The 22,362-nt window shown below is 51.1% G+C and overlaps 1 protein-coding gene across 12 annotated transcripts in view; it reads right to left on the minus strand.

Moving 5' to 3' along the window:
• Positions 1–22,362, minus strand: part of Msi2 (musashi RNA binding protein 2) — a 367,917-nt gene that overhangs the window by 9,954 nt on the left and 335,601 nt on the right. For 6 of the 12 annotated variants that reach the window (XM_076543106.1, XM_076543101.1, XM_076543111.1 and 3 more), the window contains one exon: positions 15,798–15,860. In XM_076543106.1, the coding sequence (XP_076399221.1) occupies positions 15,798–15,860 (63 nt within the window). Of the gene's footprint in view, positions 1–759; positions 12,525–15,797; positions 15,861–17,245; positions 17,270–22,362 lie in introns of those variants that run through there. The other 6 variants (XM_076543099.1, XM_076543103.1, XM_076543110.1 and 3 more) reach the window with 3 other exon arrangements.

The raw sequence follows: 22,362 nt of genomic DNA on the forward strand, positions 1-22,362 counted from the left end.
AGTATGGCAACCAACCGGAGGTGCTTCACTGCCTACCAAGTTATCACAATAGAAATAGAGATATATATGGAGAGAGAGGGGGGGGGGGACTTGTTTCACATCTGAATTGATGCTCATGCAGTCTTCTAGATTTGGGCACGTTGAGACAGCATTCACATCCCATGCAAACTACAAAGGAACTAGTTTTAGACTACACATTGTGTTAATATTGATATTAAAACATGACAGGAAACAAAAGCAATTTTGTGTCCCTGAAAACAAAAAAATCTTTGGGAAAGGGATTTTTGGATTCATTTTTTTTGTGTATATATATATATGTTTCATTTCGTTTCTCTTTGTTTTTGGATCCATTGAATGACGAATTTGTATGTGTGTGGTTTTTCTTTCTTTCTTTTTTTGAAAGACATAAAAAAAGATCTCTATTCTACACCCCTCCCCCCTCCTGACTGGCTACTCCTTCCCTCCCCGCCCCCCCTTCCATTTAGACCCTGCATGAAAGTTGGCAACACTGGCGTGGTCAGAGGATGGCATGTGTCATGGAAAGTTCGGGCATCTTAACGTAACAGGAATGATGGCGGCAGAGTCCTCTTTTGGGGCGCAGAGCAGGGGATGGAGGGAGGGGATGGGGTGGGAATGATAACCTGAAGGTTGGCTAAGGCTGGGGTGGAGCCAATGGTCCTAACAGGATACCCACACACTCACCTCCTGCAGGAGAAGGAAAGGGAGGGAGGGACTTAAACGTTTTTTTCCTTTGGTTAAAAAAAAAAAAAAAAGACAAAGAAGTATGAATGCAGAGCATACTAACCAAACCAGCTGACAGAGTGCCCCACTGCAGTGCATTGTGGATACATTGTCTCAGGTAGAAACTCCAGACTGGGAGAAATGAAGCTTAGAATGCACCTTGGCTACAGAGGAGACCCGGCATTCACACAGCCGGAGACTGAGCACTGTGTCTGGGGTTGGGGTGGCCAAAGGTGACCTTAGGCTTCATCCTGGCCTGTCCTTAGCCCTATCACACCTTCCTAGTGTGAAGTGTTGGAGGGCCCCAGCCTGTCAAACAGGCGGATTCTGGCTCAGCTTTACACCCTCTTAGTAGATTCAACTTTATTCTCTGTTTTAAAAAAATTTCCATCATAGGCCTTGGGTGGTGGTGCACGCCTTTAATCCCAACACTTGGGAGGCAGAGGCAGGGGGGGTTTCTATTAGTTCAGGCCAGCCTGGTCTACATAGCAAGATTCAGCCAGCAAAGGCTACATACACATTGAGAGCCTGTCTTAAAAAACAAAAAACAAAAACACCCTCTCCAAAACAAAACAAAACCCCAAACCGTTTCCATCGCAAAAGGAAGTTCTCCAAGGAGAGTGAGGCTCGCAGCTGCTCGACTGTAGCTAGCACGTTTTGAAGAAACCAAGCCTGAGTGATGGACACTCCGTCTTCAGCTTTAGAAGGCTCCCTCCCCCTCCCTAGCTCCTGTGGCCTCTCTCCCCTGCCCTGTCACAGCTGCTTTCCACGGCAAAAAGAGTATCTGAAGTCAAGAGTGGAGTCCCTCTTGCCTGGAGACCTGGGGCTGGACGACCTCACTTCTCTTGTGGCTTTGAAGAACATGTAAGCGGATCGATTTTCCCCCATGCACTTGTCATAGGAGTGAGAAGAGATTCATGATACTGCACTTGAGAAAGGAACGCAAGGTCCAAGGTGGACCCCACCAAGCTGGGCCTGGCTCCCGCCTCGGCAGAGGAGAGGGATACTGCTGCCTCTGGATGCCCTTGGGCAGGATGAGCCTCTCTGAAGCACTGGCCCAGAAATTAATAAACAAGACAACCGAGCGAGTGGGTTCAGGGGGAAGGGGCGGGGTAAAGAGGCTTAAAGCGAGTGAATAGCTTATTTGCAAATGTACTGGCAGACAATCGGGACAGCAGGATTTTTGAGTAAAGAAGATTAAACTTGCAGATAGCATTTGGCCCTTTTTGCCCGAGGAGGCAAACATCCAGCCGAGATATCCAAAAGGTGGCGCTATCTTGGTGGAATATATCTTTTCATTCTGGGCTCAGCACCCGGCACCAACTCCCTCATCTCCAGAGGAAGGAACTAGCTGGCTTTCACTTAGGGTAGGGGGTGGGGCACAGGGTTGGGGAAATTTGCAAGTGGAAGATGGAGATTTTTCAGCCTCTTCCTCCTCTGGTAGGATGTGTTTCCAGAAAGATACTAGGCAGGGGATGGAGAGAAGGCAGGGGAGCCACCTGGAGAACTAATCCAGCCAGAGAAAGACAAGAGGCAGAATACCTATGGATGAATGCTGTCCAGAGACGCCTCTGTGGGAGGCTTAGAAGGCAGGAGGACTGTGGGTATTCTCCCCACCCTTGGCAACTTTTCTGGTTCCATAAGCACCTGGAAGCCTGGTGTTTGAGGTGGTCTGAAGGAAGTTTCACAGCGAGCTCACCTTAGGCCTACAGTACTCCTTCCTACTCAGTCCTATTTCATCAGATGATACCAATGGTACTATGGAAGGAAAGGCACTATCTTAGAATGTGGCTTACCGCCTCTCCCAGATCCACTATTATGCACTTGCTCAGCCCAAGCCCCAGGGAAGGGTGGAAGACTCGCCTGGGTCCTCACCAGAAAGTCCAGCAGGCAGGCAGTATGTACCTAGTTCAGGGCTGGTCCCCTTCTCCAGGGACAGTAGAATCTATGGCCTTATTGGTTTGGCCACAGAGGACAGATGTGTCTTTAAGCTCCTCAGTCAACAACTGTGTCTCCTGTGGCAGAGCCCCATTCCAGATGGCGTGATAAGGTCCGCAGGCCTTATCATGAACACTCTTCAGGAAGGGACAGAGACAGACCTGTGGTGCCATCTGATAGCAGCCAGCCAGAAGGTAGCTGGAACAAAAGACTTGACTTTTATCCTGGAAATGAGTACAGTTCCACATACTGTGTGCTAGCTGCCTGCTTGGTCACAGGGGCATCTGAGGACACTCTCTTACTCCACGCTGTGAGAGGCACAGTTCCTGTGAGGTGCTTTCTGGGAAATGGAGGGGCCCCTTCCCTAGGCACCAAACTTCACTTGGAAGGGTCAGGTGTGGTCCCCCCACTCCAGAATCAGGTTAGGAAGAAGAGAGGAAGAGAGGTGACATCATTTTTCACGGGTAAAGAAGGGCATCTTGACTACTGTATTGCTAGTCCAGTTGTATGTGCGTGCATGCCTGTGTGTGTGTGTGTGTGTGTGTGTGTGTGTGTGTGTGTGTGTGTAGTATCTAGGACTATCATAGCATGTCTGCAGCAGAAGCTGACACTGTTCTATGGCCTGGAACAAGGCCTGTGCTAGGTTGACAGTTTGGGGGCTCACTTCCCAATCGGCAATTCTGAGCAATGTCCAGGCTCTGGCTTAATTCTAAGTTGGTTCCTCCTTCTGCACCTGATCCCAGCATCCTCTGCACCTGATCCCAGCATCCTCTGTAACTGATCCCAGCATCCTCTAGGCTGTCCCAGCCTAGGCAGTACCCTCGGGAGGCAGGCATAATGGAGAGAGAAGGGACACTGGACTTGGAGTCAGAAGACCTGAGTCTGACCCTGGCCCTTCCCTGACACCTGTGTGCCCTGGTCCAGCCTATGTCCTCATCTGTAACACATGAGTAATGTGTCCCTTATTCAGTCTGCGTCACCATGCTGCTGTGAGAATGAAAAGGAGAAAACGCTCCGTGACTTATCGGGTATATGCAGAGCCCAACACAGGTACTGTATGCGTATTTAGCAAAATCCAGTAGAGGAAAATGCAATCCATTTGCCATACAAACCTGAAGGTGATTTACAAAAGGGTCCAATCTATCTGTTTGGTGTATTTAACCACCCGGGACCCGAAGAAAGGGCTCTTGGGGGAGAGGCAACCCCAAAAGCTGGGACACAGGCCATGCCTCAGGAGGATAGCCAAGCAAGGGAATGTATTTGATGAGAGTTGGAGGCATTTTACATTAAATTAAAAGCTTCTTTATGCTCAAGAAAATACCTGGATGGCTGACCAATGAAGCCCTCTTATCTCATCTCAGAGATGGGAGCAGAAATGGACTAGCAACCTAGACTGGGAAAGCGGATCCTGGGGATGCTAGGCCAGAGCTTTCCAGGCAGCTTTCTGCAGACTTCTAAGTGAGCTAGCAGGCTGCCGTCTGGTATGTGGCTGGGCTTGCCTGTGGTCAGGAAGGGCTGGGCCAGGAGTGGAATTAATCCTTGGGAGTGGGGAAGTGATGTAAATCACAACGGCCTTCCTACAGGTCTAGGAAAAGACAGGAAGTCCAGGTACTGCTATATACTGTCTAACAGTGGTCAGAACGGAAAGGAGCAGCAGATAAGGAAATCCACTGGTAGCCAGAGCAGCCCGGAAATGCTGCATTAAACCATCCAACACCCGAACTTCGTCTCCTCGTCCAGCCCTTTAGGGTCTGAGATCAAAATTAAATAGAGAACCCAAGATTGGAAGCTGCCCTCTCCTAACAGTTTGGGTGAGTCCAGGCCAACTCCAGTTCAGTGTTGAGAGAGGACCCTTGGCCTGTTTTGGTCTGAGAACCGCCTTTGTTTTTGAGGTCCACCATCTACCTAACTTACCAAGGAAGAAACCTGTATGGTTTCCCCTACGTCTCACCCTCTTGCTGCTACGCTGCTACATGCTCATCCTGAAGGTCACGTCCCTGCCTGTCCCAGCCAGAGATCCTTTGTGTCTTCTTATGCTTCTTATCTGACCTGTGCACATCTTTCTGTACTACAAACACACTGAAGGATTATGAAGTCCAGGGCCAGGACTACAGACTTAAAGACGGCCTAGTATTGTATTCCTGCAGCGGTAAAAAGCTACGTCAGAATCAGTTGCCAGCGCATCCCCGTTAGGAATGGCAGTGCGGGAGATGTATCACTAGTGAGAGCTAAGGAGTCAAGAGGGGCCAGGCTGGGAAAGCCACTCCCTCAAAACAGCTTGTAAGATGGACTCCATCATCCCCGTTAACAGATGAGCGGAAGCCAGGGTCTTAGGACTGAATCCCATTCTGACTTGAAAGTACACGTGACTTCCGTCCCGACACTCAGGTATCCCTCCCTGAATCATAGCTTGGTGCTACAGACATCTCTCTTACTAGCCAGGGAGCCACCCGAGGTTGGGTGGTGCCTAACAAGACCCAGGGGACTCCATCGCTGCTGAGAACTAGGGCACCTTCCACTGTGTCACAAAACTAAGAGCCTTGCAGCAAATCCAGAAATGCAGTCAGTGCTGTGAGTCAGTAAGTGGGAGGGGGCACCGGCCAAGCCCGCCCCCTTCAAAAGTGCCTGGACACAGTGGGGTCCCCAGAGGACTATCTCAGCTTTCAAAGACCATCCCACTCCTTTGGGCCCAGAGGGGAGCTGGGACGCCTTACGGCCGATTGGCATTTATGGCCCACTTGCTTCTAACAGTATCTTAGTGCCAGGGGACCCAGCAGCAGGGTGTGGGTGGTGGGTTAGGAGGGTGCCCAGGGCACAGTCCCTTGAGGACCCGTACAAAAGGCTTTCCACTTGAGCAGTCCTGTCTGTAATGATTGTAAAGGCACAGGAGTTTAATCCATTTTTGATGTAAGCGCTAATAGCTCTGTGTCCTTGAAGTTCAAAGCGGGCGCATGCATGTCACTAATTAACCAAGCGAGGGGCCGTTCAGCTCCCTCTCATGTTCCTAATTAGGTCTTTAATAACAAACAAACCCCGACCTTAGCAAGGGGCCCCCATTTGTCAGCTCGTCTAGGAGTAGGGACTGCCTCCCTGTTTACTGTTGCTCTAAACTGCTTGCTCCTAATCTCAGGCTGGTCTCAAGGAAGGTGGGAAGAGTCATGCCAAAGAGACAAAGAGCCCTGAAGGCTATCTTTGATGGTGGTCTTGTTGGCCCTGGTTAAGTAGAAGAGCTCTGAGCCCATAGGAACCCTAAACCTAGCCTGGTGACCTCTCCTGCTGGGTGTCTGTGGTGGTCAGGGATGTTATTTATACAGCTATAAAACCAAGCGGGACTTGAGACTCTGGTTACACGCTGGCTTTGCCTGGGCTTCACCTTGCCAGATTCTGAGGTGATGGGTCTACAATGTTGGCCCGACAATGGGGAAGTTACAAAAACTCCCAGGTGATTCCAGCCCACAGCAGCCTTGCACTGACCCAAGTCTTAAGGCTGACTTGCTCATTAGCAGCGATTAGTGGGTCTTCTGTTATTGAGTGTGTGTGTGTGTGTGTGTGTGTGTGTGTGTGTGTGTGTGTGTGTGTGTGTGACTGTGGAGGCCAGAGGCCAGTGTCTAGCGTCTTCCTCTAATGCTCTCCACCTTAGTTGAGACAGGGTCTCTCAATGAACTTGGAGCTCGTCAATCTGGCTAAGCAGGCTGACCAATCAGCTCCAGGGATCCACCTATCTCTACCTCCCCATGGTTGGGATTACAGATGCAGCTGAGCCTGGCTTTTACGTGAGCACTGGGGATCAGAACTCAGGTCCACTTGCTTGCAACAGCACACACTTTACCAACTGAGCCATGCACATCCCCGGGGCCCTCTGCTATTAATGAACACCACCCATCAAAACAGAACCACGGAACCCTAAAAGGTCCCACCAAGCACGCTTCAGGTCGGAAATCTGATGGATTAAAACTGTGATTCTAACTCTGTAAACACAAGGCCTGCCACACCTTCATGCATCCAGTCCCCGGGGGCTGACTCTTCTCAAGAGCACACTCCACAGCCCCACCGTTCCCTATCCCTGGGATGCTCCTGGCTTTCCCGGCATGCTATCCGTAAGCCACTGTCATTTACACTGCTTATGTCCCCTAGAACAGAGGATCAGCAGCTCCGGGCACAGCAGCAACCCAGAGCCGCGGAGATGATGCGACCTACTAGGACCTGTAAGTCTGAAATCCTCACTTAGCAGAGGTGGACGCACGCCGGGAACCACGTCGTCTGACGGCCTGCCCTTCCCCCTGTGCGTTTATCTTCTGAGCTATCTCTGGCACACAAGGTGCCTCTTTCCCCTGCCGCACCTCTGGGCGGTTTCAGCTCCCTCTTAGCTATTTGAACCTTGAAGGTCAAGACTTTGGGAATGGAGGTGATGAATTCAGCGTGACCCCCAGCATGTCCTAGTGAGTTTACTCTTCAAGACAGGCAAACAGGAAGAGAGGCTGGGAGGGTCCTCCCCCCACCCCCGAAATCTCAGGGGCTACTTCAGTGGAAGGGTTAGAGGCTGCTGTACTGGAATAAAAAGAAACTGTGAGACCAAAGGCAGGGAACGAGACAAAGGGTTTCTTCCAATCATGGGGTTGCTGCTCTGCTTCTGGTCTGTTCTCTCGTGGCCGGGAGGGGCTAAGCCTGCCTGACTTCCAGAGTCCAGGTTACCCTGGGTGCTGTGTGTATCTGTAATGCTGAACTCTCCAAGGCCAGGGAAGCCCACCCTCTCCAAGACATAGTCAGAAATAACTTCCAGAAAGAGAGGAAAGGTGGCCGGGTAGCAGGGCTGGGCGGCTTTTCTCACACACCCGTCTCCACCGCAGGCACCCAAGCTTGCATTCAGTGTTCGCCATGGACCTGGACAGACCACTTTATTAATATTAATAAGTAGCCAGGAACAAAGGGCCCATTTATTTTTAGCCTTCTTTAATTGTGTAGTAATCACTCATCTACAAAACAAATGAGCCCCTGCTTGCAGTTGCTATGGTACCTGGTGCCCAAGCCTCCCCGCAAGAAGATTGGGCAAGGAGTCGGCTGCGTCGGTGGCCACGCCCCTTTCTCCACCATTGGCCCACAGCAAAGCCTCAGCAACTGGGCAGCCAATGGTCTCCTTGCTCTAGGGCGGGGCTGTGTTTCCCGATGCAGTTTGTGCGGAGGAAAAGGGAGGGATGCTGACTCCTCCCAGCTGAGAAGTCTGCCTGCCCCGAGAGTCCCTCCCTAGCTCCATCACCTCAGACAGTGACTAACTTCCTTCAGCCGTATTTTAACTAAAGGTTCCCTGCCAATAATTCCGTTCAGCCTGGCTCCCCCTTGTGGGACCACACCTCTTCTGGGTCTCCTTTGTCTGTGACATTGGTCTGAACGGACACAGGGACCAGATCAAAATGCCAGCCAAAGGCCGGCCAGGCAGAGCCACGGCGGTGAGGCTGCAACAGTAGAAGCAGGTGAAAAAAAAAATGTAGCATGCCTCCCGAGACCACTTGTAAATGATTTTGGGTTATCACCTCCCCTAAGGAGAGGCAGAATCGAGTGGGAACAGCGGCGCCTTTCTGTTGAGTGTTTAAAAGCAGTTTCGCTCAGCCGTTTGCTGATAGTGGCTGAGAACACAGGCTGATGGGGGGCAGGCTCAAATCCTGTCACCGCCACCTCAGATAAGCTACTATCTCCCCGGAGGCACAGTCTGTAATCTTTAAAATGGGAAGGGGACTGATGACGCCCATTATGGTCTCAGAATTAAGTGGGGTAGGGGGTGTGTGGGCTTGGCACACAACAGCACTTGGCTCGCTTACATCAAGAGAGCAACTACTGATGAATTGTTGTTATTATTATTGTATTATTGAAGCTGGGGGGGTGTCTCTAACACCTCTCATTAGCAAGACACCCTTCTTCGAGGCAACTTCCCAGGAGGTGTCTACTTTGAGATGGTGGCTGGGACCCTCCCACTCCACGCTACAGTGGACTGAACCGCAGCTCTGCCGAACGAATCCCAACAGCCAATCACGGCTGCTCAAACGTATCTGTTCTTGTCCCTTGCCCTATGGCATCCCAAACTGGAAAAGGAAGACCTACCTTCCTATTAGTATTCGTAAGCATCGAGAAACAAAGGGGCCCTTTATTTTCTGTGGTCTTTAACTGCACAGCAACTCCTCATCTATACTAAGATTGCAGCCTCGGGTGACTTTGGGTGTGTGCCATTCTGCTAGGTGTGCACAATGCTGGGGATCACACCCAGGACTTCTTGCATGTCACGTTAAGCACACTACCGACTGCGCTACCTCTCCAGCTCCACCTCCTTCTATAGACGGGGGCTTTCGGGAGTCCCCACGCCCCTCAGTACCTCCACCAGTGGGGCAGTCTCTAGGGCCCTGTCTACTACGCTCTCCTCACTTGTGGAGTGCCCAGGAGAACTACACTCTCCTCCACTCCTCTACAGCACACGGGCGACGGCCAAGCCACTCAGAGAGGCAGGAACATGTCACCTACTGAAAACCATTCCACTGATTTAAAGACCATTAACATTCCCTCACTCCATTCGCTTCAGGATTAACTTATACTTCGGCCTGGACTTTAAGGCTAGTCACTAATTGCTCTAGAGTTGATTTATCAAGTGCATGGTATTTCTATTACAAAATTATTGATTGTAGCTGATGTATTGTATCCTCCACAGGGCTGGTCCAAAAGCCCTTGGAAAATGAATGAAGCTGAGGGCAGCGGCAGGAGCCGCGCACATCATTACAGATTCACTGGAGTTACTTAAAACCCACTGCCAGTCTATGGTTAAAGTCCTGGCTCTCTTAGAAAGAAACTGTTAATGACAAGCTGGGAAATAAGGTGTTCTCTAGAATGCGGACCAGGTAAGTTAGTGAGTTTCAGTACCGAGTCTCTCTGGGCCACCGTACTGATAACAAAGTGACTGTATCCTATCGAGAGGCTCTCCCCATGACTTTCCCCACACTGCCACAGCCACCATAAGGATATTTGCTGCTAACACCGGAGGTTGACCGCAAAGTAGAGAGAGCTGCCCTGCGTTCCCCCACCTCTCATCCCCCATCAGATCTTGCTGACAGAAGTACAGAAAAGCTATTCCAATAGGAAGGCACACACTGATCCATTTTCCTTTCTAACTGTGTGTGTGTAGTGTATGCATGTATACACTTACCTGTGTATGTGTATGTACATGTGTGCAGGTATGCTTACCTGTGTGTGCGTGCGCATGTGCACAAGTGTACTTACCTGTGTATGTGTGCGTGTGTGCAGGTATGCTTATTTGTGTGTGTGTGTGTGTGTGTGTGTGTGCGTGCGTGCGCGCACACATGCGCAGGTATACTTATCTCTGTGTGTGTGCAGGTGTACTTACCCATGTGTGTGCATGTGTACTCACCTGTGTGTGTGCGTGTGTGCAGGTGTACTTACCCATGTGTGTGCATGTGTATTTACCTGTGTGTGTGTGTGCATGCATGTAGAGGCCAGAGGTCGATGTCAGGTATTTTCCTTTATTTCTTTTCACCTTATTTTTTGAGACAGGGTCTCTCACTGAACCCGGAGCTTGCCATTTTAGCTAGATTGGCTGTCCAGGGGCCTCCAGGACCTGGCTGGCTGTGCACCAAATGCTGGGGGTTATGTGCTGTCACAGGATGCTAGATCTGGCTTTTCTGAGTTCTGGGGATCTGAACTCAGATCCTCACGCTTGTGTGACAGGTACTTTACCCACTAAACCATCTCCCCAGCTCCCTTTCCTGTTTTAAAATGAAGCTGGTAGTTGTCACTATCGGGCCAGAGACGACACTGTGAGAAACAGGGACTCTCCTGAGAGCCACGAGATTACTGCTTATGTCCTCTGGATCGAGGCTTCAGGATGTCCTCCAGCATGGGAGGAGGGCTTTGAGACACTTTCACAAAGGTGGCAGCGGAGATCCAGAGCCATCTCAGGAGGCCTGGGATGTCTATGCCAGTTTCTTGGGCCCTAATCTCCTCCTCTGGTTCAGGAGAGGCCGCAGAGTCCTGCGACAGACAGCTGGTCTGCCCACCTGCCTTCTGGGATAGAGCTCCGAGGGCTCCAGACTGCAGGACCAGAGTCTCCTTCCGTTTCGCAGGCTGCAGGCTGCAGGCCAGTAGCCTGGGGTTTTGCTCTCTGGTTTCTGTTCCCACGTGCTGCCCTTACTGCCTGGGCCCAAGTCAGTTTGCATCTGCAGCAGCACTAAAGCTCAGTCTCAGCCATTTCCTTCTGCCTACCTCCCCTGTCCCCAGGGAGACCTTGCTCCTCCTGAATTTTTCCACCTGGAGCCTTGGTGTCCTCATTCTGTCTGGCCTGGCGCATGCTCAGTTCCTGTGTGCTCTAACTCTGCCAGAGCATCTCGGCTTCTCTCCCCCATGAGGCTTCAATTTCGTTCTATCATGACATAGCCTTTTGAAGATGTTATGGTCTCTGTGATTTTTTCCTGAATTCTGTATCCCGTGGTAGATAACCTGTATCCCACAGGTTCTGCCCATGCCCCTGACAGACTGTAGGGTTTGGTCAGAACTGTCACACACCTTGACTTGACATGTAGGTTCTGGGTAGTAAGTACTATTCTTACTTCATATGGTCTTAGAAAGTCAGGGACAAAAGCTCTGAGGTCTCTGGTCCTCACTTACAGCTCGTTACATATGCCTGAAGATAGTGTGTCCAAAGATGGTTGACCACACATGCTCAAAGTGGAAAACGAAGGTCTCCCCCAGAAAACCCTTCTGGGGAGACCTAGGGGGAACTGGGTGGCCTCTTCTTTGGCTGTCCCAGGCCCATCACACTTCTCTCTGCCCCGCGAAGCCATGCCAGTTACTACCACTCAAGGGATGCTGGGCCACCACTCACCCCCCTGGCCCCTTTCATCATCACCACGCGTAAGAGTCAATGTCAACATCAACCAGGGCTAAATGCACACCCTGTCTGCAGGGGCTGAAGCTCTCAGGCCCTTCCCTACCACATCTTACCTCCCTCCACCCACAGGAGCAGATGACACAGGCTGACTTTTTCGGAGGGACCTGTGTCCCTGAAGGGCTCAAGAAGAGGCTGAGCTTAGAAAAGCCTGGCCGATGGCCTTAAAAAACAAAACAAAACAAAACAAGAAAAGATCTGTTGCTCTGGTCAAGAATGGTGTGGGGAAGATAAGAACTCGGAAGAAGTGGATGACTCCTCCCAACTCTGGCTCCATTCGTTTCTGCTATGGTGAACCCGGATCTTGGTTGGGGAGGCTAGAGCTGAGGGGGGGGGTGACCCAGTTCTAGACTGGGAGAGTGGGGATCGTGAGGAGAGGTGGTGGTGGCTGATGGCGAGAACATGGATCCAAGCCCTTTGGCAACATTGAAAACATGGAACCCCTTCTCTTTCCTGGTCCCCATGCTGTCCTTGAGACGGCGGCGGCGGCGGTGTTGGGCCGCGCCTTCGGAGACCCTGTAATATCAACTCAACAATGCATGTTCTACAACTACAGACTACAGCTACCAGGACCATCTACTACAGTGCATGCATTTAGTTCAGTCCCACAGATACATACACTCTAAGAACAGGCAAGGGGGGAGGTGTGAAATGTTTTACTAGACAACAGGTGTTTTTGGAGTTGTAACTGATAAAAAAAAAATAGAAAACGAAAGTGTACAAAAAAAGACATTTCTCGAGAGTTGGATATGAGTTTGTTTCTTGAACTGTTTTCATCTGAACAAGCAAAACATGCAAACCAGCTGGTACTAACAGGAAGCTGGACACTGAGAGAGGATTAATAGGTGTGGACAAACCTTCCCGCTGAGCGTGCTCAGAAGAGCGTTTGAGAGGAGGTGTGCAGGTCCTAGTGTAAGAGAGGCAGGACAGTATGCCTCAGAGACACTCTCACCGCAGCCCCAACCAAGCAAGAGAAAAGACAACAGAAACATGACTGCTCACACTCACCACCACCATCGGGAGCTCACGTCCCTAGACTGGAATAAAGCTGGCAAGTATAAAGTACAGTAAGGGGTCCTGGCTGGGGCCCTGGGGGCGGGGCGGGGGCGGTGGGTGATAACCAGGGGCGGCTCTGCAAGCTCTCTCAGAGTGATACACGGACCCACCCCTTGAGGTCACCCCCAAAATAGAAGTACCCTGAAAATCGGTACCGTTCTCCTCAGGCTGGGGAAGGGGTGGTCAATTGTCAAAGCGGATTTATGTTTGGATGGGACGGGATGGGGGGGTGGTGGTGCCGCTGGGTCTGAATGAGTGCGATCAAAACAAACAAACTCTTTGACTGAGCACAAGAAAAGATGATGTTTCAGACTTCCGGGTGAACGTGAAAGAAAAGTGACCACTGATAGTGAAGTTATCTAGGAGTCGGCAGAGGGACCCCCTGCCGGGACCCCTGTGCCCTGCTCACCTCAGGTTCTGGGGAAGTAAGAAAAGGTAGGCAGGCTAGCCCAGAGAAACAGGCTGAGGCAGAAGCTCAAGGCCTCCCCCTTGACTGCCTCGATACCACAGCCCTGACAGATACGAGTCGCCACCCTGAGAAAGAGCCAAGCTGCCTCCCACCCCCCATGGCCCTCAGCAGGTGCGCCCCAACGTGGGATAGGAAGTCAAAATGAAGGGGTGGGGGTAGGGAGGGTTGAAAACTAAAACGGTGGGGCTGGATATAAAAATAATGACAAAAATGTTGCTTTCCAGAAGATGTCTAACCCCTAACCCAAGCCCAGGAGTCCCTGGAAGCCGAGACCACATTTCCTGGAGTCTGGAGTTACTTGTCAGGTGTGGCATGGTACCAGGCTCCAGGAAGGTGATCAATGGATTCTAATGAGTTTGTGAGGACCCCTTAGCTTTGCGGGTGAGGAAGCTGGGGGTGGGGTGGGGCGAGGTTCGAGGAGCTGGTGCAGGGAAATCTGGGTCCTCAGTGCCTGTGACTCCTATTGGGCCTGGTGTGGTGCATGCATTGCTGGGCGGCGGCCTTTCTCAGGTCACAGCAGTGTTTGCCAATGAAGGGCCACTTAACTGACCAACCTTCCAGGCTCAGAGCTCATTTCACCTTCTTGAGGGAAGAAGATGAGAGTCTCCCGACGGGCCAAAATGTGTTAAGAGAAAAAGGCAGTCTTCTTCCCCAACTTGACAGCCTTGGTCCAAGTCCAAATGTGGGGCTCTGGGCTGGGTTCGTCGTCTCCACGAGCACATCAGACCATGTTCTCTCTCCAGTGGGCACAGCCCAAGCCTACAGCCACTAGGCCGCTCTGGGGGTGTCCCCTCGGGTGGGTACCTCAAGCCGAGGATTTGCTGTTTGTGCTAACCCAGGCTGGGGTGGGCAGGGGTCTGGGGAGCGTGCGTACTCCTGAATACGATTCACTAACAGTGCAGTGATGAGCATGGCTGACCTTGATGGCCTGTGGGAGATTTTGGCTCCCGATGGAAATGGCTACAAAGAAAACACCACTGATCCTGGAAACAAAATGTGTGGTTGGAGATGACCTTGAGGGTTAGGAGTTAGAGGGGTGGGTGAGTGGGGATCCCTCCTGGCTCTGGGAAGGGGGGGGGGTCTGTGCATGGGCAGGGGTGGCAGAAGGGGACACAGACTGGGAGACGGCTCTGAGACTCGCAAAGAATCCCATACTGCCCTTTAAACTTGCCATGAAGTCAAGGGAACGGGGTGGGGTGGGGAGAGAGGCAGGGTTAATTTCGGGTTAAAGTTTAGTTTCATAATCCAAAAGTTATCAAAAGAAAGAAACTGAACAGAGAAAAACAAACAACACTCACAAATTTCAAGACTGTTCTTTTGATCTGTCTCCCCTCCCAGGCACAGGTAGGAAATGAGGCTTCCTTTTTTTCATTCCCCCAAAACACTCAAGTTAAAATCCCCCAAACCAGAAACAGGAAGACACGATGCAACTGTGCACCTTCCTAGGGCAGGAGTAGGGGACACCAAGGGACACTGGCCAGAGGGCAAGGTGGTGCCTTTGGAGACTCGAGTGGATGGAAGTTGAGAATGACCAGCTATTTGGACTTCCCAGACTGCCTGCCAATCACCAGCTCTCCGTCAAAATGCCCCTCGGCAACCCCCCCCCCAATTAATTCCCAAAACTCCAGTGGGTCTCTTGGGGGAGAGGATCCTTTGTAGCTCAGAGGCAGCGCCAGTTTGCATGGAACGGATTTTCTCTGACGTTTTCTAATGAGCCTCACTGTGCCAGTTTGGGTTTTTGGCATTTGCCCTCTGGGCTTTTAACGCTCCACTTCCTGGTACCTTCACCAGCACATCATCCTGCCCACTCTCTTCAGAGCCTAGATGTGTTAAATCAGAGCTCCAGTGTGCCCTGCTTGTGGGGTGGGGGTGGCGGGGCAGGGTCAAGGAGCCGGGAGCCAAGCTGCTCAGGAGGGAGGAGCGAGGCGGAGAGAGCGGCTGCCAGCAGGGGTGCCTGGGGCGTGGCAGGAAGCCTGTGGCACTCATGGTGGGGTGACACACCCCAGTTCTGGCTGGACCTTACAGTATCGCTGGGGAAATACTCCCTTGCCACTGGAGGCTTCCAGATCTTTTAAAAGGCTGGGATAAGGTCATGGGAGAGAAAGCTCCACTGTCTTTGGTGGCCACCTGACTTAGGAAAGTCTGGGGCAACAGGGATTCAGGCTACAGCAGCTTCACACCTTTCCTGACCGCCAGGATTGGTTCATATCTGGCTTCAAGGGCTTCTGGGAGTTTAAGCCCATCTTGCCAGCCGTGGCTGGAGAGAAAGCCTACCTAGTACCTCTTTGGCTAGGTCTGAGACCCAAGGAAGGGGACCTTCTGAAGCTGCCAAAGCCAAGGACGGCAGTGACCAAAATGCCCAAAAGCTGGGCTTGGAGATGGGACGGGCCAAAGCCAAAGGGAAAGGTCGTTTCTCTTTGTTAATGGGAGCTCAGTTCTGCCTGGGGCCTGCGGTCCCCTAACTGTGGCAGATTCCTGTAGGAGCAGGCCTGGGTGGCTGGGCCTTCGTGGCACCTCCCTGTCCCCGCCACCCCCTCCCCTGGGCTGTGGTGAGTGGGGTGCTGGACAGACGCAGCCACACAGACTGGCAGGGCTTTTACCTTGCCCTGCACATGAGGCATGCCTGGGAGCCGGCTGCCCCGTACACCTTCCTACCTGATCCACGCGCCGCCGCCACTGCCGCCGCCGCCACTGGTCCATAAGCCGCTGCTGGGAAGCCTGGAGAGACGGAGGAGTGGAGTCAGAAGGAGCCACGGAGGACCCCAGGTCACACACAAGACAGCTGGGAAGGGCTTCACAGACAGCACTGGGGGGTACAGATCAGTGGCTCTCAGGCTTCTGGAAGACACAATATCTTTAGATGTCTGACTCTCACACACTGGTTATTCCAGAAGTGTATTCTAGGAAGCATACAGCAGTAACTCAACTATGAGGAGGACGTATGCCTTCTGAGAATTGAGCTGAGGTCTCTGTTGACTCTGCATTGACATGTGATGATGCCCCAGGCCTGGCCTGCTACTCTTTACAGGGATCCTGTGGGTAGGGTCAGGTGGAGCTCCACATCAGGAAGGACCTGGGGCTGGCTTCTTCGCAGAAAAGGTGCCATGGCCTAGAGATGGCTTCACTCCCGAAAGTTCTCCAAAGGTCTGGTCATCTGAGCTCTAGATTGGTCAAAGCTTCCTGTCAGCGTGCCATGGCCCCAGGCCTGAGGGCGAAGCATTTGGGTGTTCCCAGGTGAGTACATACATGGGCCAATGTCAGATGGCTGAGGGACTCTATCTGGGGTGATCCCTGTGGTTCTTCATGATCCCGCTCAGTGTTTCAATCTTCCCAGAGTTGTATTATTATGACATTACTCTGTGGTGCTGGGGATGGAACCCAGGGCTTTGCATATGTCAGATAAGTGAACTACCACAGACTATATCCCATGCCATCCCATAGCAGTAACAGGGAACTTAGATGTGACTCCAGTATATGAGGCCACCCTCAGATGAAGCCAGCTTGGAGTGCCTCCCACCCCTGCCCAGGGATCCTTTTTGGTTAAGGCTCCCACTGTCTGGGCAGGAAGGAGGCTGAGGCTAAGGATGTGGCCGAAAAATGTCCCCATGAGAGAAGACGTTTTTTCCTGGGCTTCTCTGGCTGCTAACCTGACACACAAGTCACGCACTGGAGCATACACAGACATACTTCCAACATACATACAGACAAATATCTGCGGCTACCGGGTAGACATGTGCAGCCTGATCCCAAGACCCACTTCCAGGGCCATTCTCTTTCTCTCTCTCTCTTTTTTTTAAATGATGCCCCAGAAGCCCCTGCAAACCCACCAAACAGCCCCCCCAAAGAGCTGCTTGACTTTAGCCACGGAGCCTGTCTGATGAGGCACTTCGACAGGACAAGGGAAGAGGACATGCACCGGAAGCAGAGGAGCAGAGAAAGGAGGAGCATCCCCCACACAGAGCGGACTAGAAGCTCACTAGACTAAGACTATGGTTCCGAGCTACATTGGGTTCTACAGAGGGCGAGGCGTTCAAAAGGGAAAGAGAGCTACTCTAGAAAGGTCACGCTAGGCTACTTAAAATGCCAAGGAAAAGGAGACATACTTGCATTTAAATATGGTAATAGGGCTGTTGAAGGGGAAAAAAAAAGATCCAGGTGAAATAATTGTACACGGTCCTCCCAGGCTGGGAATGAGTCTCCCAGCGCCCATGGAGACCTTGCCGCTCCCTTCCCAGAGGGAGCCTGGGATAGGACTCCCCACCTAGGCCTCTCCCCAGCTCTTCCACGCAGGCTCTAGATTTCTGAAGATGGTGCTGGTGGAAAGCGCTGAAGGAAAACAAGGAAGAAGTCAGGTTATTTCTCCTTGCCCCAACCTCTGTCCACCCAGCCGCCTGCTACAGGCCCGGAGCAGGGCTCAGGGGACGCCAGGGAGGAAGGAGCAGGAGAGAAAGGTTACTACTACTCCTTGGTGCTTGCTTACCCCAGACACAACAGAGGAGGTTTCCTTGGGAGCGTCAGAAGAGGTTGGCTGGAGGAAGGGAATACGGTCAGCAAGATTGGTTAACGAAAGGTCTATTTTCTAGAGTTAAGCAGTTTGGGCAAGAAGTCTGAGAGAAAGATGGAGAACTTAATAATTAAAAAAAAAAAAAAAACACAAAAAAACTCTTGACAAAAATGGAAATCCATTATCCTTCAGCTCAGATAAGGGCTTCTGCTGGAGATGGAATACTCTTCCAGGGATGGAAGTTTCCTCAGCCACGGATGTGAACTAAGAGAAGGATTTACCAGAGGCGGCTGCAGAGGGAGCCGCTCTGTGTAGGCTGCAGCTCCGGCCATGGTCACCTCTGTCTGTCAGTTGTTCCCAATGTCTGGGAGTGAGCCAGTATCATGGCAGTATTGTCATCAAGTCTCTCTCCAGCCACCAGCCCCATGGTGTACAAGAACAGGGCCTGTGAACAGGAATGTACCACGTTCCTCCTGCCTGGGAACCTTCCAGTCCTAGAGAGGATGCCTGGATACATTAGCACCAGGCCAATGGATGGATTCTGGATTTGTGTAGCAATCTTGGCGGATGGGGTCAGAGCCAGAGACTCATTCTTCAGCCGGTTTGGCCTCCAGCCCTGGCTGAGCCCTACACCTTGTTTGATGGGTGACGTGGGCAGGGTACATTATTCCTCTCAGCTGCAAGGCAGGCTGGCTGGCAAGATGACCGTGACAGTCCCTTAGCTGTGGGCCCCACATGAGCCTGTCTATCTATGAGGATGGCAATCCTAAGTCCTCTGGGGTTGATGGTAACAAAACTTTGGGGTCAGTGACTTGTCTAAGTGAAAGATATCGCCACATCACCGACAGTGAGCGACACACTTTGATGGACTTTTTGGAGTCATGACATCACTGCAAATAATAAGTCAACAGTGTTTTAATTTTTTTTTTAAATTATGATACTGCACCTACTTTTTCCTGCTTCTGTGGCACTTACTGGGTTCTGCATTATCTAAGTACAGCTATTTTTATATGCATATCTTATTTCTCTTGGCTGGGTGACAATCTCTTCTAGGTCAGGATTAAGTCACATGGCCCACTTAGGCTCCAGCTCCAAGTCCTCCCAAACTCTAGCTGACCAGGATATGTACCTATCGTGTGTGAGGGAGAGCTGACAGTTGCTGCTATGGGTCAAGTGTAGCTAAGGACAGCGCCACCCGCCAGTCCAGCAGCCTGACCCCCCTGGCCCTCCAGCCCAGGACGGAAACTCACATACTCCCAGGGGCCAGCGAAACACAAAGGAGGATGCAGTCTACGGTACACAGGAGCGCCCAGCTCTGCCCAACACTTTGATTTCCAACTCTGGCTTGAGAATCATGCGGCACTACCTGGTTTACAGTGTTTACACATGCTGACTGACAGTCCCGGGGATCATGACTGACTCAGTCTTTGGTACAGCCAGGCACTGGGACCTTTAGAAGCTTCTCAGCATAGAGTCAAAGGTGAGAACCTTTAGAGACAGACGCCACGTCACTGGCTGGGAGGATGGTTCAATGGGGAAAAACACTGCCAATAAACCTGAGTTTGTGCCTCAGATCCCATGGATGAAGCCGGATGTGGTGAAGCCCAGGGGCCAGCTTGTCTACAACAGGTGGAAAAAAGAAAGACCTTCCTAAATAAATAAATAAATCTTTAAAAAAAAAAAATGGGCTGAAGAGATGGCTCAGAGGTTAAGAGCACTGACAGTTCTTCCAGAGGTCCTGAGTTCAATTCCCGGCAACCACATGGTGGCTCACAACCATCTGTAATAAGATCTGGTGCCCTCTTCTGGCCTGTAGGCATACATGCAGGCAGAACATTGTATACATAATAAATAAATAAATAAATAAATAAATATTTTTTTTTTTTTAAAAAGTAAGACCATCCCCCTTCAACAAGGTGGGAGCAGAGAACAGACTCTGAAAGTTGTTCACTGACTTCCATGTGCACACACACACACATACACACGTGCACAAATAACAAGTAAAACAATAACATACTTTTTCTTTTTTGTTGTTTTTGTTTTTCGAGACAAGGTTTCTCTGTGTAGCCCTGGCTGTCCTGGATCTTGCTCTGTAGACCAGGATGGCCTCAAATTCACAGAGATCCACCTGCCTCTGCCTCCCAAGTGCTAGGATTAAAGGTGTGTGTGCCACCACAGCCCAGCTAATAACAAACTTTCTTTTTAAGTCAAGTGGTGGGGCACAGCTGTATACTCAGTCACCTCTTCCACCTCGCAAGGGGCCTCCTGGGAATAGAGTGGGGAACCAAATTCTTGTGACCAATCTGATTCAGAACCGTGGGTTCCAATATCTCATAGAGGAGCTTAAAACAAAACAAAACAAAACAAAACAAAACAAAACAAAACAAAACAAAAAACAACAACAGAACACAGGTTGCCCTGGCCCCACTCCCACCAATAGAATCAAGCCTGCTGGAAGTTTCTGGCGCACGATGTAGACAGAGAAGCTATGAGTTCCAGGAAGCTATGGTGTGTGTGTGTGTGTGTGTGTGTGTGTGTGTGTGTGTGTGTGTGTGTGTGTGTGTGTGGCTTTGCTTTTTGTAAACACCGAAAAGCGTTGCTTCCTGTCTGGTTGACTGGGAGGTCAAAGGTCTCTTCTGTCTCCTTTTTCCATATTCGTTTGGAAGAGATGCGGGCTTGGGGGCACTGCTGGAGTTCCAGTGGGGTCAATACCATTTCTGCGACCTGGGATGGGTCCTGGGCCCCCAAAAGGAGGAAGAGAATGCTGAAGCTCTTCACAGCTTCAGGAGATATGACTTGGGGGATCTTTCTTCAAGTCCCATACGAACAGTCTTTTCTAAGTTTGCCCGATCCCATGTTCTTTGTTCCCTCCCCCAGCACACCCTGCCTCTCCCTTAAAGTAGTTTCCACAGCTCTACAGCTGGTTCAGTCTGGGCTAATTTAATGTTGCTTCCCTGAATCCAAACACTGAAAAATAAGCCACCAAAAGAAGAAACTGTTACCCAGAATGTAGGAAACATGTCCTACATGAGTTTGGAAACATTACCATCTGCCACTCTGGCTGGCCCAGGCTGCTCAGGCCTGCCTGGGGTGGTAGGGCTCAGCATTTTATAGGAAATTCACAACTCTGACTTCTGGGTGAGGCTGGAAGAAAGCTGGGCGGCACGTAATTGGAACTAGAGGAACCAGGGGTTCACACCAGAACGGAGGCTCCAAAGAGGAGGCGAAGCTAATCACCAAAGGGACACATTTCCAGGATCAAACAGAAATGGTCTGCTTTGACGGAAGCTGATGCACGTTCATTTCAAAAAGAACAGAATAAGCCCTGAGCTCCTGGCATTCAAAACAGGAACCTGACTTAAGACGGGCTGTTTGAGGAGTGAGACCAGTTTTCCCAGGAGGTTCCAAGGGCTGAGCAGAACCCTTAGACAGGTGAGGGGGCTGCTGCTTGAGGTAGGGGGATGCTGACGAGAATGTGGGCTAAGAATGCCTCACCGTTGGCTCTTGGCTGCAGCAGAGAAAATGCATAATTTAGAAGCTGACAGCTGTCCCTGGGGAGGAAACAGAGGAACCTAACTGGAAAACCAAGGCTATCTGTAGCCAGGGGTAAGGGGCAGACATCTCGGGCCTGCTCTCTTCAGGGTGTTAGGCCCCTAAAACATGGAAGGCAGGCACAAAACATGCTCCCACTTCACCCTGGATAAGTTTTTAACCTAATCGCCATTTAACATGTTAACTCTCTATGGTGAGAATAAAGGAAGGTGCGCCACGATGCATCTGTGACGTGTCACAGTTTTAGCAATATTCTACTTCCCTGTCTTTTTAATTATTGAAGTCTTGTGCAAGCTAGGCAAGCCCTCTACCACTGAACTACATCTCCAGCCCTTATTTTGAGGCAGGGCCTCAGTAAGTTGCTCAGGCTAGTCTTGAACTTGTGATTCTTTCCTATGCCTGTAGAGTAGCTGGGACTACAGACCTGTGGCTCCAGGTCCAGCTTCCCCTAGAGTAGGAAGTCACCCTATGTGATGACTTTAGTCTAGCATCCTTCTTCTGGGCCTTTTCTACCTTGAGTCATTCAAGCCCTCACAGCAGAGATCTGATCCATGCTGACCAAAGAACCCTCCAAGACCTGTTCTCAAGACCTGTTCTCAACCCGACCTCCTGCTAAATGTTTATGGAACGGCTGTTATGTGCCAGGCACCGTGCTAGGCACTGGACCAACACTCATAGTCCCTGCCCTGTGACTGTAGCTCCTGATGGGAAAACAGGGTTCTACTAGAGGGATGGGGTTCTGCAATTAGACTCATACAAACTGACTCTCTAGGCCAAAGAGACAAAGGGCTAAGTCTCAGGAGACTATGGGTCCCCTGTGCCAAGGGGAGGTGAGGAACTTGTGTCTCGGAACCTTCCGGCGTCTGTCTGTTTCGGCGTCACCACAGAGCTCAAGGACCTAGCTGCTTAGAGATGGAGGCAGCAATTAGGTGACTCAGTCTTGGGGACGGAAGTAGAGGGTGTGGCCATGCCACCTCATCTTCCCCTCCAAGATGGAACAGCAGGAGGGGAGGGGACAGACGAATTCCCAAGGTGGTGAATCTTGACCTGGCCCCCAATCTCAACACTTCCACACAGCCGAGTTAAACGGATTTTATGCTACTCCCTGCCACCCAGTTTTTTTCAAACACAGAACAGACCAAGATAGCCAAAATCATGTTTCCC

This window comes from Peromyscus maniculatus, chromosome 8 (assembly GCF_049852395.1).
Source record: "Peromyscus maniculatus bairdii isolate BWxNUB_F1_BW_parent chromosome 8, HU_Pman_BW_mat_3.1, whole genome shotgun sequence".
NCBI classification, from domain to species: domain Eukaryota; kingdom Metazoa; phylum Chordata; class Mammalia; order Rodentia; family Cricetidae; genus Peromyscus; species Peromyscus maniculatus.